The following is a 15,467-nucleotide window of genomic DNA, read 5'->3' as shown; positions in this document are numbered from 1 at the left end:
GTGGTAGGAAAAACACTATGTAGAGTTTATGGCAATCCACAATGGGAGAACCACGACAAAGATCCTTAGGGTACTGGAGCAAGACCTCACTCTATACAACAGAGAATTATACGCTTAAAAAAAAACTGTTTCCGGACCCTGGTAGACATGAGTGCTTGATCACTGGGGCATAAAATGAGCAGACCTACCATGTCAAAAGATCAGGTGGGCCCAACAGAAATCTGTAAGATGGAAGTGGTGTTATCTAGAATCAGTATGAGCAGGACCAAAGAGCACAAGGAAGCTGTGGTAGCAGGTAGCCCAGACCACCATGTCATCCACCACTGTTGTATCAAAACCTTTTCCCCAGCTCATACCCTTAGTCACATGGAAGTGGGTTCCTTAAGACCAAATGACAGAGGAGGAAAATGGTCAAATTTTGTTTGTGGATAGGTCAGTGCAAGAGTGAAAGCTGAAAATGGACCATGGCTGTACTACCGTTTGACTCAACGGTAACCTTGAAAGATAACAATGAAGGGAAATCCTCCCAATGTGCAGAGCTTGGGTGGTACATTTGGTTATCCACTTTGTGTGGAAAGAGATGCAGTATAAACTGATGAGCCATGGCAAATGACTTGGTTGGTTGGTCATGCACCTGAAAGGTGAGGGACAAGGAGGCCCGAGGAAGAGGCATGTAGATATATCTAAAAGAATGGGCATGAAGTGTGAAGGTCTTTGTCTTGTAGGTCACACCTATTATGGGCACCCACCACAAGAGAGGCACCAAACAAGAGGTGGACAGAATGACTCAGCTGACATCAGCCAACCTCTATCATCAATTGCCCCAGTGCTGGCACAATGAGCATATGAACAAACTACCATGGTGACAGGGATGGGGGCTATGCATGGGTCCCACTCATCAGGCTGATCTACCTACAGCTACTACAGAATATCCAATCTGCCAGCAACAGAGACCAATGCTGTGCACCGATACAACAAGGAGAACAGTCACTTAGTGATAACTAGACAGAACTGGGCCCTTTCCATTGTGGAAGGGGCAGCAATCCATCTTAACTGGATTTGATGCTTATTCCAGTCATAGGTCTGCCGTTTCTGTCAGACAGTTCCACTACCTGTGGGCTTATGGAGAGCTTGATCTACTGACAGGAATCCTGCATAACATCACATCAGAAGAAAAGGCTTACTTTACGGTCAACTGGGTGCATCAGTGGCATATCAATGGGATATGTTGAGTTTTTCACATACCATATGACCCAGGAGCTGCTGGTTTGGGAGATCAATGAAACAACCTGTTGAAAGTGCAAGTGAAACACCAGCTTGGAGGTGATACCCTGTGAGGATGGTGCTCTAACCTCTAGGATGCAGTATAAACCCTAAATCAACAATCATTATATGGGTGTATGTCCCCAACAGGCAGAACACATAGGCCTTGGAAATAAGGGGTGGAAAGAGAAGTGACTCTGATTATTGCCACTCCCAGAGACCCACGCGGGGAATCCGTGCTTCCTGTCTCTGCAACTGTAAGTTCTATGAGGCTAGAGATCTTGGCTCACAGAAGGAAACACTTCCACCAGGGGATATACATTTTAAGTTACAGCTGTTACCCAGTCGCTGGGCTTCTTGTGCCAAAAGACTGACAAGCAAGGAAAGGAGTCATTAGCCTGGCAGGAGTAATTAACCCTGATCATCAGGGGAAAAAAGGGCTACAATCACAAGAAAAGGGACAGGGAAGAATATGTATAACACTCAGGCCATCTACTTGGGCATGCTTGGTATTCCCTTGCCAAATTATTATGTTAAATGGACAAGTGCAGCAGCCATAGCCTGAAAAGAACAGGGTGACCAGGGACTCAGAAGTCACAGGGATGAAGATGCATGTGTCACATCAACTAAGCCTTCTAGCCAAGGGTGAGGGGAATCTAGGATGGACAGCAGAAGAAGGAGATGATGATTATCAGTACGGCCTTGAGATAGAAGGTGATGCAGTTTTTCTGGCTAATCCTCCTCTTGAAAGTTTCTCTCAGGAAAAGAAGCCCACTGGAATACTGGAGGAGCTGCTCCAAAAACTTAAGTAAAGCAGATCCTAGCAGCACAAGGGGTGGACTGTAGTGGGTGCTGTGTTGTACTGCCCAGTCTCCCCACTTCCCTCAGAATTGAAGCACTCAATCTTCCAGGTGCTGTGAGTATTGACATCTGGTAATTCTCAGCTGAGATTCTCTCTGTGGATAGCTTGGATCTGAAGAAAGCCGATCTACCCAAGATTATGTCTCCTTCCTGGGGGTAATCTAACGACTGGGTCGTGGAGGTTTAAAGTTTCAGCCCTCTCACCCCAATTAGAGACAACTTGAAGAGCAATCCCAGCTCCACAGCTCTCCATGAGATTACTGAGGCCTTTCTTGTAGCTGCAGTTTAACTTCTCCTGCTGCCCAGCCCTGCTTCCTTCACCAGCCCTACTTCACAGATGTTGATCCTGAGAGCTCCCTCCAATAAATTTCCTGTACACTAATCTCCAACTCAGAGTCTGTTTCATGGGGAAACCAACCTGAAAAATACACCTTCTATGGTTTGCTCACAGGAGCCCTGGTGGCACAGTGGTTAAACAGTTGGCTGCTAACTGAAAGGTTGGTGGTCCAAATCCACCAGATGCTCTGTGGGAGAAAGATGCGGCAGTCTGCTTCCATAAACATTTACAGCCTTGGAAACCTTATGGGGCAATTCTACTCTGTCCTATAGGGTCGCTGTAAGTCGGAACCCACTTGGTGGCAACAGGGTTTTTCTTTTTTTAATGGTTTCTCCATTAGCACAAGACATATAGCTATAGAATGGAGATCTCCTCTCAGGTATTCCAAAGGTACCATCATCCATCTATCCAATTATCTAAGCCAGAAACCTCAGAATCGTCCACTACACTTCTTTCTCTCCCTCATAAGCTCTGTCCATTCTCCCTGGAAAATATTTATATTCACCACTACTCCCTCAGCTTTGTGGGCACTGATCATTCTGAGTTTTTCTACCTTTCATTCTGTCCTTCTGTTTCCTTTGCAGGATCTACCTCCTCCTCCCGCTAAATACAAGGCTTAGTCCAAAGCCTATACTCATCTTGGGTGTAGTGTTTTCCTTACAGATCTCATCTAGTACTTTGCTTTCTGCTCTCATCTCTACAAAGTTGACTCCATGATCTACACCTTCAGCTTTGATCTCTCCAAGGGGAGCCTGTCCTCCATTTTTAATTATATGAGGGGTAGATGAATATTTTTATCATTTATTCTAGAGTCACTTCAAATGTATCAGTAGAAACAACCTTTGCTTCTCTCTTTCCCTTGTAGAGTCAGCTCACTGATGGAGGGCCTCCGTCCTCCCACCCCAGATATAAACTCTGGGACCTGCAACTCCAATGTGACTCCAGACCTGATTTCACTTCTCCAGGCCACTGTAAGGCCCTGCAGACCTGACTCCAACCTCAACTGCAGGCAGGAGATAGGGCGATACCGAGAGAGAATAGTACCCTCTCTTACTATCCCAGAGGGTGAAGAAGATGGAGACAAGCAATGAAGGGCCCAGTGTGCAGGACCATACCTGTTACCCACTGCCATTGAGTTGATTCCGACTCATAGCGACCCTACAGGTCAGAGGAGAACTGCCCCATAGGGTTTCCAAGGAGCTCCTGGTAGATTCGAACTGCTGACCTTTTGGTTAGCAGCTGTAGCTCTTAACCACTACGCCACCAGGGTTTCCATGCTGGACCACAGAAGTGTCAAAGAAAGACTGGACCTGAGGTTCTAGACTGACGTACAGTAACAATGATACAGTAACAATGGCCTTCCTTCCCCTGCCTCCCTTGAAAGACTAGTATCAGATTGCTTGGGTACAGCACTATTTGTAAATAAATTCTCAATAGTTTCTGACTACTGATGATAAGTTTAAGAAAACATAGCATTTGTTTGATTTATTCATTGTACACTGTTCCCTTGAAAACGTTTTCACTTTCATATTCTCTCCGTTTCAATCAAGGAAAATCAAGAAGTTTTACATTTGCTCTTCACTCCAGAATACATGATAAGCATTTCACAGGAAGACACTGTGGCTTCTACAAGATTATAAAAAGAGATAAATATCACATCTTGTTAACTAGGTTGGTGTTTCTCTAAGAAATAATCCTTATCTAATATAACTGGAACAAGAATGTCCAGTTTGACCAATCTTTCAGCCACACTGTATTTCTTTACCTTTTGAAAAACCACGAGTAGCCACTACAGAGACCTACGTTCTGGTTGGATAACTGCCAAAATCTATATTGCTGTGCACAGGAATAAAATGTAACGTCTACCACGCAGAAAATCACAGAGGAAAAGCGTACTCAGACCACTGAATATCTTTAAGAATGTAACGATTATTATCATTTTTTACCTGCCGCTGTCTTTGTCGCCTCACGTGTGCAAACTGAGAGAGTGTCAGCTGGCGATCAAGCAGCTCCATTCTCTGTTGTCTCTGGATGTCCACTGTGGCCCCCATCCCAATTCCGCCTTCACTGGTGGGTTCCGAAGACGAAAAGAGGGGTTCAAGGGTCCAAGAAAACAACGTGGCCATCCATTTGGGAACGTAGAGCACCTGATCAATTTTTAACACCCTGCTGCTGTAGCACATGCCAGAAATCTAGAAGAGTCCGATTAGATTATTTAAGTGTGATAACATTTTAAAGGACATATTTAACGCAGAAATCAATAACCATAAACCCAGTTTTGGGGTATTACTACTATATTTCGGATGACATTTTTCTTAGTTTTAGCAGTGTCAGGTGATAACTAAAAGCCTCTATTAAAATACAGAATACTAAGGAATAAATCAACAAAAAATATTAATTTACTCAGTAAAGCAAAATTGTTTTTTATTAAATTAGAAGGGATAGCAAAATGCTAACCACATATCATTCAAAGGACTTGTAAAATATTTTAAAAAACAACAACCAAAAAAACCATTAAAAAAAATCTGATAATGGAAACACTTTCATACTGTACTACTCTGTGGTTGCCCTTATTGGCAGATGGCCATCAAGAAGGGATACGAACAGAAAATGACTTTGACGTTCAATGGTCTGATCCAGTCACGTAACAAATTTAGTAAAAAATAAAGACTACCTAGAATCTTTGCTTTCTAAATGTACTATTTTAATCAACTTTTCAAGTATTGATTTTTTCTAGATTTTTAATTCCTCAACTATACCAAAAAAAAAAAAAAAAATGCAGTGCTGTCAAGTCGATTTTGACTCATAGCGACCCTATAGGACAGAGCAGAGCTGCCCCATAGAGTTTCCAAGGAACACCTGGCAGATTCGAGCTGCCGACCCTTTGATTAGCAGCCGTAGCACTTAACCACTACACCACCAGGGTTTCCTCCTCAACTATATCAGTTAGCAATTAACAATTCAACTCAATTCTATTTTTCATCTTCAAGGTCATAAGTCTAAAGACTCCCTCTGGTTTTCTACATAAAACAACTATGGCTACTCCTTTGGTAAAACTTGTGTATTTTTAATTTTGTGACTTTGACTTCAATTATAATAGAAGTTATTCATACCAAATTAAAGCATATTTGACAATTTCCTGCTTAATGTGAGAAAAGTACACTTTGATGTTTTATTAATAAAATTTAATTAATTTGGCAAGAATTTACTGCTACATACCAGCCACTATTCTACGCACTCAGAATACAGCAGAAGACAAGACGAACAAGGTCCCACTCTTGTAGAGCTAACAGGGGTCAATGTGAAGACTAGGCAATGAACAAGTAAGCACATAAAGCAATTCTGGACAAACCTATAACAGAAATAGAAGAGGGTGACTTCAAGCAGGGACCGTCTCTGCATTGGGTAGTTAAGGAAGTCCTCTGGGGAAGATTCTTGAGCAAAGATCTTAAGGATGATGGGATGTAAAGATTTGAAGACTTAGGGAAAGAACAATTCAGGTAGAGAAAACAGCAAATGCAATTTAGGCGTAAGCTTGGGAGTATTTACTAGAAATTCTAAGGAAATCTCAAGTGTGTGGTGGGATATTCAAACCTAGAGCTCAGGGGAAAAGTCAGCTACAGGGAGAGATTTGAAAGTCATTGGCATATTAGACAGCACTTAAAGCAACGGGACCAGATGTGATAATACTGGGGTGGGGAATGGATAACAGAAGAAAAAAAGAGGGTTTAAGAATGAACCCAGGAGTACGCCTGTATTTTGTGGGTGGACAGAGTAGGAGAAGTCAATAAAGAAGTCAAAGAAGCTGACAGTGAACAAGAGGAAAGCTAGGAGAGAACAGTATCACTAAAGCTAAGCCAAGGGGGTACTTTAAAATGTGAATGGTCAGCTATGTCTAATGCAGCTGGGAGGTGAAGTACGATAAAAGGGAGAGGAATGACCAATGGATTTTGCCTTCAATGATCTTTCAAGAACAGTTTCAAGGCAGTGGCAGGAGTGGAAGACAGGCTGGAGTAAGCTGAGGAGTAAATGGGAGAGGACTTCCAGTTTCAAATAATTTCCAAGCCCCTTCTATCAAAAACAGCACAAAAGAACAAAGAAAACAGAAACAAAGTCCCTGTTTAGTGAAACTAGAAAGCATCTGTCATCCTGAACCACAATAACAAACATGGGAAACATACTGAATTACAAGTCATTTAGCGTATGGGAAGGATAAATCCAGATGCCCACAGAGGGTCCCATAGAACTCAGAAAGGCTCAGGGGTTAGAGGCAGCAGGTACTGTGGAAGGCAGGAGTTAAGTGGAGGATTATTTAAATCTGTGTAAGTGGCACCCCTAGTACTCAACCTAGGCACGTATCTACTCTCCCTGTCTGCAGTGAGAAGGCAAAGGCTCTGGAGGGCATGATCCAGGGGCATTAGAGGTTACGGCATTGGACTCTAAATAGGTGGAGTACATACAGAACAGTGAGGCCCTCAGTATATGTTTCACAGGAGTTCCAGAAGATGACAGAGGGAATATGGGGGTAGGAGAGGGGAAACTATATATAGAAACATTATATAAAAAAAAAAATTATAGCTGAGAGTTGTCCAGAATTAGTGAAGGATATAAATCCCCAGGTTGAAAATGCAAGAGTCCCAAGAAGGATAATAAAATGAAATTCACACCTAGATCCATTGTCATGAAACAAAGAAAGAAATTCTTAACAGGAACCAGAGATAAAATACAGATTGCCTAGAAGGGAAAACAGCTCATTACCAGCAGAGAACCGCAAGAAAAAGTATAAGATAGCTAGCAATAAATAAAAAAAAAAACATAAAACCTTTACAGAGAAAACTAGAAAACTATCATAAGGGACAAAAAAAAAAATCCTATTAGCAGAGAAAGACACCACACCAGTGAATGGGAAGATGCAAAATTGTTAAGATGCCAATTCTTAAAAAATTAATAAGTTCAACACGATTCCAAATAAAATCTTCACAGAGTTTTTCTTGGAACTTAAATACGGGATCCTGAAATTCATATGGAATGTTTAAGATATGAATTTTAAAAACTGCATACGTTATGATCCCAATTCTGTAAATGGATATTTCCAAACTATATACCAAGTGGTAAACTGTCCAGCAAAGCAAGAAGCTAACTACCATCAGTGCCAAGGTGCTGAGGGACTCTGGGGCTGGCAGTGCCGTCTTGACCTGGGTGGTAGTTAAAACATCGTTCACTTTATAGTGATTTGTACAGATTCATACCATTTGTATTGTATGCACATTTATTTATATGTTACATATCACATTAAAAGACAAAAGCAAAGAAGTTTCCTGGACACATGCAAACACTTTGAGGGACAGAGTAGCTAGGGCTGGGGCTTAGGAACCAGGGTTTTGGGGAACATCTAGGTCAACTGGCATAAGATAGTTTATTAAGAAAATGTTCTACATCCTACTTCGGTGAGTGGCATCTGTGGGAGTGGCCATCTAAGATACATCAATTGGTCCCATCCCACTCGGAGCAAAGGAGAATGAAGAAAACCGAAAATACTAGCTCAAATGACTAAAGGGCCAAATGAAACAGAGACTCCACCAGACTGAGACCAGAAGAACTAGATGGTGCCCGGCTACCACCCATGACTGCCCTGACAGGGAACACAACAGAAAATCCTGGACAGAGCAGGAGAAATTTGTAGAACAGAACTCAAATTCACGTAAAAAGACCAGGCTTAATGGTCTGACAGAGACTGGAAGAACCCCTGAAAATATGGCCCCGGATGCACTGTCAACCCAGAACTGAAACCATTCCTGAAGCCACTCTTGAGACAAAAATTAAACTGTAAGACAAAAAGAATACACGTGAGGAATGTGCTTCTTAATTCAATCAGATATAAGAGACCAAATGGGCAGCTCCTGTCTGGAGGCAGAATGAGAAGGCAGAAAGGGACAGGAACTGGTTGAATGGACACAGGGAACCAGGGGTGGGAAGAGGGAGTATGTCGTCACATTGTGGGGATTGCAATTAATGTCACAAATCAATAATCGTATAAATTTCTGTATGAAAAATTAACTTGAGCTATTAACTTTCATCTGAAGTACAAAAAAAAAAAAAAAAAGTTAAAAAAGCATAAAGGACCCAGAATGGCCAAGGTAATTTTAAAGGAGAAGCATAATAAAGCATATCAGATAAAGTTTGAATAATTAAAACAATGTTGCCTTTATGCAGGATTACTCAAATAGACCAAAAGAACAAGAGCCTAAATACAGACTCTTGAATATATGGACACTTGGTATACAACCAAACCAAAAAAAACCCAAACCTAATGCCATCAAGTTGATTCTGACATGTTTTTTTTTTAGAGAGGAAAAAACGTATACAAGCTACATATAACAAAAAACCCAAAATAGGTCCCGCTTCCTGACACCATTCATAAAGATAAACTCCCAACTGATTAAGGATACAAATATAATTTACAACCTTTAAATCTTCTTGAAGAAAATATAGAAGGAACACCTTTTTGGCATTGGATGTGGGAAGACTTTTAAATAAGAAACAAAGCACAAACTATATATATATATACACACACACACACACACACACACACACACACTTTACATTTTAAAAGCTAGTATGCCAGAGGCTGCCATAAATGAAGTGAAAAGAGCCTTGGAAAAGGTACTTAGAATTCATGTAACCAGCAAAGGTAGCATTCAGAACATACAAACAACTCCTAGAAATTTCTAAGAAAAAAGACAAACAACCCAGTTACAAAACATATGAAAAGGCCATTTCAGAAGAGGAAATTCAAATAGCCAAGAAACAAATAAAGACACTCATCCTCACTTGATTGTAAGGAAATGCAACTTAAAATAACTGCAATTCAGAGTAACAGTATTTCTTGAGAAATCCAATTTAAAATTAACAGTGCAAATATAATAACAATTGGAAAACATTAAAAATATGGTAATACCAAGTTCTGGTGAAGATGAGGGGACTGCAATGCTGTTTTAGGTAATACCGAGGAAGTGAACACAGTGTCTCCGGTAGCGAATGGCTAGAGTATCTCATTCATACAGCAGAGCACTATATGGCACTTAAAATAAGTTCAATGTATGTGTATTAATGCTTAAATGCTGAAAATGTAATGTTGAATAAAAATATACATAATCCACTGCCGTTGAGTGGATTTCGACTCATAGCAGCAGTAAGAGGTGTCATATACTGTATTAGACTTTTTGAAAAATTTCAAAACACAAAATAATAGTACACACTACTCACGGACACATACATATACACGGAAAGTACAAAAACACAGAGAGTGGTTTCTTCCGCAGAGGGATAATGGGGGAGTGATAGGCGTGGAGGTAGCATTATTCGTACTATATTTAACACAACGAGAGATATGAAGTTAAATATGGCAAAGAAATAATCAAGTGAAGGTGAGGATGTACAAACTCCTTTTCTGAAGTTTTTGTAGGAAGGAGGACAGAGAAATGGGGCTGTGTAACAGCACAGTAGACCCAAATGCTCCTGAGAAGCAAGGATGGGGAGGCTTTTTCTCACATAATTTGGACATGTTTTTAGAGGGACCAGTCCCTGGAGAAAGACACCATGCTTGGTAAAGTAGAGGGTCAGTGAAAAAGAGAAAGACCCTCAATGAGATGGACTGACACAGTGGCTGCAACAATGGGCTCAAGCATAACAATGATTGTGAGGATGGCACAGGACGGGCAGTGTTTTGTTCTGTTGTGCACAGGATCACCATGAGTTGGAACCGACTCGACGGCACCTAACAACTGCACAGTTACACCGATTTAGTTACACAGTTACACCGATATAAAAGTGTTGCTATAAACATAATGAGATACATATAGGGAAGACCGTTGTTGTTGGTAGGTGTCGTCGAGTTGATTTTTGATTCACAGAGACCCCACGTGACAGAGTAGAACTACCCCACAGGGTTTCCTAGGCTGTAATCTTTACAGGAGCTTACGGCCAGGTCTTTCTCCCATGGAGTGGCTAGGCAGGTTCGAACCACCAATCTTTCGGTTAGCAGCCAAGTGCTTAACCATTTAGGAATAAAAAATACATCAAATCAGAACTGTGAGATTTGAATAAAATAAAAATATTTTTATTTTTATTCTGAGATATCCTATTTTCACAAAGGTTAAATAAAAACTATCAAGCAAACTGGAAAACTTTGAGAGATTTATGTATTTTTCCACCTAGTTGTTTAAGTTAGTGACATTCCCCCAATGCCAGTGAATATACCCTGCTCTTAGAGACTTAATATTGTTGTTTAGCTACCCTCGAGATGGTCCCTGACTCAAAAAAATGAAATGCTGCCTGGTCCTCTGCCTCCCCCAAAGGGTTTTCATTGGCTGATTTCTGGAAGTAGATTGCCAGGCCTTTCTTCCTAGTTCATCTTAATCAGGAAGCTCTGCTGAACACGTCACAACAGCACGCAAGCCTCCACTGATTGACAAGTGGGGGCTGCGCATGAGGTGCACTGGCTGGGGATGATTAATGCCTTTTTTATTTTTTATGGGAAAAATACACACACCAAAACATTTGCCGGCACAACTTCCGCATTTACAATTCTATGGCACTGATCGCATTTTTCATGTCGTGCCACCATTATCACTATCCTCTTCTGAAACCTTCCACCATTATTAACATAAACTCTATGCCCCCCAAACAAAAACTCTTCTCTCCCACCCCTGGTAACCATTAATAATCTTTGGTTTCTCTGTATCTGGCTCATCTCACGGAAGTGAGATCATACAGTATCTGTCCTCTTGCAACTGACTGATTTCACTCAGCATCATGTTTTCAAGGCTGAACCATGCTGTGGCATCAGGACATCTGTCTGCACAGCTGCGTAATATTCCACCGCATGTATAGACCACACTTTGCTTATCCATTTAACTGCTGAGGGACATTTTGGAGGCTTCCACCTTTTATTGCGAATAGTGCTGCAATGAACATCAGTGACAGGTTTCTGTTTGTGTTCCTACCTTCCCTTCCTCTGGGTATGTATCTAGGATTGGGATTGCTGGCCATATGGTAGTTCTATGTTCATCTTTTTGAGGAACTGCCAGTGACTGCACCGTTTCATATTCCCACTACTAATGACGAGGGTTTCGGTTTCCCTACAACCTTGCCAACACCTGTTGGTAATCATTGTCATTCTAATGCGTGAGGTGCTATCTCTTTGTGGTTTTGATTTGCATCTCCCTAAAGGAGCCCTGGTGGCGCAGTGGTTAACAGCTTGCCTGCTAACCAAAGGCAGGCAGTTTGAACCTACCAGCAGCTCCCTGCAAACGGAATACGGCAGTTCTACTCTGTCCTATTGGGTCACTATGAATCGGAATCGACTTGATGATGATGGGCTTTTTTTTTTTTGCAAGAGCTAAGGATGAGCCCTGGTGGCACAGTGGTTAAAGCACTCAGCTGCTAACCAAGAGGTTGGTGGTTTGAACCCACCAGTCGCTCTGCAAGAGAAAGATGTGCCAGTCTGCTTCCTTAAAGACGTATAGCCTTGGAAACCCTACAGGGCAGTTCTACTCTGTCCTATAGGGTCACTATCAGTTGGAATCGACTCAACGGCCATGGGTTTGGTTTGGGTTTGGAATGGTTAATGATGTTGAACATCTTTTCCTGTCCATGTTGGCTGATTAATGTCTTTTTAAGGCAATTTTTAAATTGCACAGTGCCAAGAAGAGATATAAAACCACGATTTCCACCAGCAGGGTATGAGGTTTCCAATTGCTCCGCATCCTCGTCAGCATTTGGTATTGTGAGTTTTTTTTTTAAATTTTGACCATTTTGGAGTATATAAAAGTGGTATCTTATTGTGGTTTTAATTTGCATTTCTTGGTTTTTTTTGGGTTAATGTTGAACATCTGTTCATGTGCTCATTGGCCTTTTGCATATATTCTTTTTGAAATGTCTGTTCAAATCTTTGTCCATTTCTTAAATGGGTCGCTTACCTTCTTATGATTGACATGTAAGAATTACTTATGTATTCTGGATAAAGTCCTTTGCCAGCTATCCATACTGCAAGTATTTCCTCTAAGTCTGTGACTTGCCTTTTTGTTTTCTGAATAGTGTCTTTCAAAGGGAAAAAAATTTATTTTGATGAAGGCCAATTCATGAATTTTTTCTCTTATGGTTGACATTTTTTGTGACCTAAAAAATCTTTGCCTATCCCCAGGTGACAAGTACACATAGTTCCTGACTTATGACGGGGTTCCATTCTGACTACTCCATGGTAATTGGTTCTGACATAAATCGAATACTTTTTTTTTTTTTTTACTTTTCATTATTAATTCCTTTTATTATCAGTATCTTTATAAATCCAATTTTTATTTGTCTTTGGGGGTTGGGGAAACCCTGGTGGTGTAGTGGTTAAGTGCTACAGCTGCTAACCAAGAGGTCGGCAGTTCAAATCCACCAGGTGCTCCTTGGAAACTCTATGGGGCAGTTCTACTCTGTCCTATAGGGTTGCTATGAGTCAGAATTGACTCGATTGCAGTGGGTTTGATTTGGTTTGGGTTTTGGGGGTTGGAAACATCACATCCGAGAATAACAGCAGTAAATTACGTGTTGCAACACTGTATGTAGTACATATTGCTAATATTAAAAAAAAACTGGGTTGAAAGTGTGGTTCGTCATAACTCAAATATGTCATAAGTCAGGGACCATCTGTATTTTTCTGTATTTTCTTTTAGAAGTTTTATAGCTTTAGCTTTTACATTTGGACCTCTGATTCATTTCAAGTTAATTTTTGTGTATGGCATGAAGTAAGGGTCAAAGTTCATTTGTTTTCCATACAGATATTCATTTGTCCTGGCACTATCTGTTACAGAGTACTGGTGGTACAGTGATTAAGAACTATGGCTGCTAACCAAAAGCCTGGAGGTTCGAATCCACCAGCCACTCCTTGGAAATGCTATATGGAGCAGTTCTACTCTGTCCCATGGGGTCTGTATGAATCAACTTGATGGCAACAGGTACATATTCTTTTCCTGTTGAATTAGCAGTGGCTTGGTTGTTGAAAATCAATGGAATACATAGGTGTGGGATTACTTCTGGACTCTGTTCCATTCACTTACATGTCTATGTGTGACTATCACATTGTACTGGTTACTATAGTGTCAAACATCTTGAAACAAGGTAGGAAAAATCTCCAACTTAATTCTTTTCCAAAATTACTTTGGCTATTCTAGGTCCTTTTCATTTCCATATAAATTTTAGGACCAGTCTGTCGTTTTCTGGGGGGGAAAAACCTGTTGGGATTTTGGTTAAAATTGTAATGAATCTATAGATCAACTTGGAAGACAAGTGCCACCTTAACAATACTGACAGTTTGAATTCATAAACATAGTATGTCCCTCCATTTATTTAGGTCTTCCTTCTGTTAGCAGTGTTTTGTGCTTTTCAGTGTATAGGTCCTAGCATACATTTTATTACACGTATTTCTAAGTATTTTACATTTCTGAATGTTATTATAAATAAAATGGTTTTTAAGCTTTATTTTCCAAGGGGTTTTGCTGGTATATAAAAATTTCAACTGATTTTTAAGGAGCGCTAAACCTTAAGGAGCGCTAGTGGCACAATAACCTAAAAGTAAATGTGAAGATCTAGAAAGATTTACGCATTTACAGACTCCGTGGTGAAAAACTCAATGCTTCTATATAAGCTCAGGAACAAGGCAAGGATGTCCACTCTTACCACTTTCATTTAACACTGTACTCAGTATCTTAGCTAGTGCAATAATGCAAGAAAAATAAAGACATAGATTGGAAAGGAGAAAGTAAAACATTTAAAATAATAAAACATTATTTCCTGAAGACCTGATCATGTCTTCCCTTCCGATGAAAACCCTAAGAAATCCATAAAAAATCTTCCTGAACTAACAAATTTAACAAAGTTGCATGATACGAGGTCAATACACAGAAATCAACTGTATTTCTATATACTAACAGCAAACAATCGGAACAAGAATTATAAAAACAACTTCACACAAATGCTTTGCAATGCACTTAATGAAAGATGTGTAAGACTTGTACAGTGAAAACTAAAAAGCTGTAAAGGGAAATTAAAGAGCAAAATAAATGTAGAGGCATACTATGCTCATGGACTGGAAGATTCAATATTATTAAAGTGGCTTTATTAATTATCTATTACTAATAACAAATTACCCAAAAACTCAGTGACTTAAAACAATAAACTTTTATTATTTGAAACAGGTTCTGTGGGTCAGGGATCTGGGAGCAGCTTGGGTGGGTAGCTGTGCCTCAGAGTTTCTCATGAGACTGCAGTTAAGATGTTACCTTACCTACACTCATCTGCAGGCTTGACTGGGGCCGGAGGATCAGCTTCCAAGGTGGCTCGATCACGCACCTGGCAAGTTAGTCCTGAGGGCTGGCAGGAGGTCTCGGTTTCCTGCTGTGTGCACCTCTGTACAGGGCTCCTTCAGTGTCCTCAGGAAATGGCAGTTGGCTTCCCCCAGAGTAACTGATTCAAGAGGGAGCAACACGGATGCTGCACTGCTTTTTGTGACTTCCCTTTGGGAGTTTCACTCTGTCCTTTCCGGCACATTCTATCCAGTATAAGTGAGTCCCTAAGAACAGTCCATTTTCTAGAGGAAGGGAATTAACTCCACCTCTTGAAGTATAAAAGAATAGTAATCCTCTCCAGGTTGATGTATAGTTTCAATGCAATCCAAGAAAAGTCTTAACCGTTTTTTTTTTTTAAGAAGTTATAAGCTGATGTAAAAATGCATAAGGAAAGGTGATGTTCCTAGAATAGCTAAACTAGCTTTGAAAAGGAACAAAGTTGGAGGATTTATATCATTTGATTTCAAGATTTACCATAAAGCAACAATAATCAAGACAGTGTGAGGTACTGGCATAAGGCCAGACATATAAATCAAAGTTTAGAACAGACCCACAGTAGTCAACTGATTTTCAACAAAGATGCCAAGGTAATGCAATAAAGACAAGAGCCTTTT

General features: G+C 40.5%; 1 protein-coding gene across 1 annotated transcript in view; it reads right to left on the bottom strand.

Annotated features, from left to right (window-relative positions):
- UBAC2 (UBA domain containing 2) overlaps window positions 1-15,467 on the bottom strand; it is a 209,249-nt gene that overhangs the window by 57,938 nt on the left and 135,844 nt on the right. The window contains exon 7 of the mRNA XM_049867698.1: window positions 4,408-4,653. Coding sequence (XP_049723655.1) covers window positions 4,408-4,653 — 246 coding nt within the window. The remainder of the gene's footprint in view (window positions 1-4,407; window positions 4,654-15,467) is intronic.

This window comes from Elephas maximus, chromosome 23 (assembly GCF_024166365.1).
Source record: "Elephas maximus indicus isolate mEleMax1 chromosome 23, mEleMax1 primary haplotype, whole genome shotgun sequence".
NCBI classification, from domain to species: domain Eukaryota; kingdom Metazoa; phylum Chordata; class Mammalia; order Proboscidea; family Elephantidae; genus Elephas; species Elephas maximus.
Note: the sequence above shows the minus strand (reverse complement) of the source record. Positions and strands in the feature narration are given on the sequence as shown.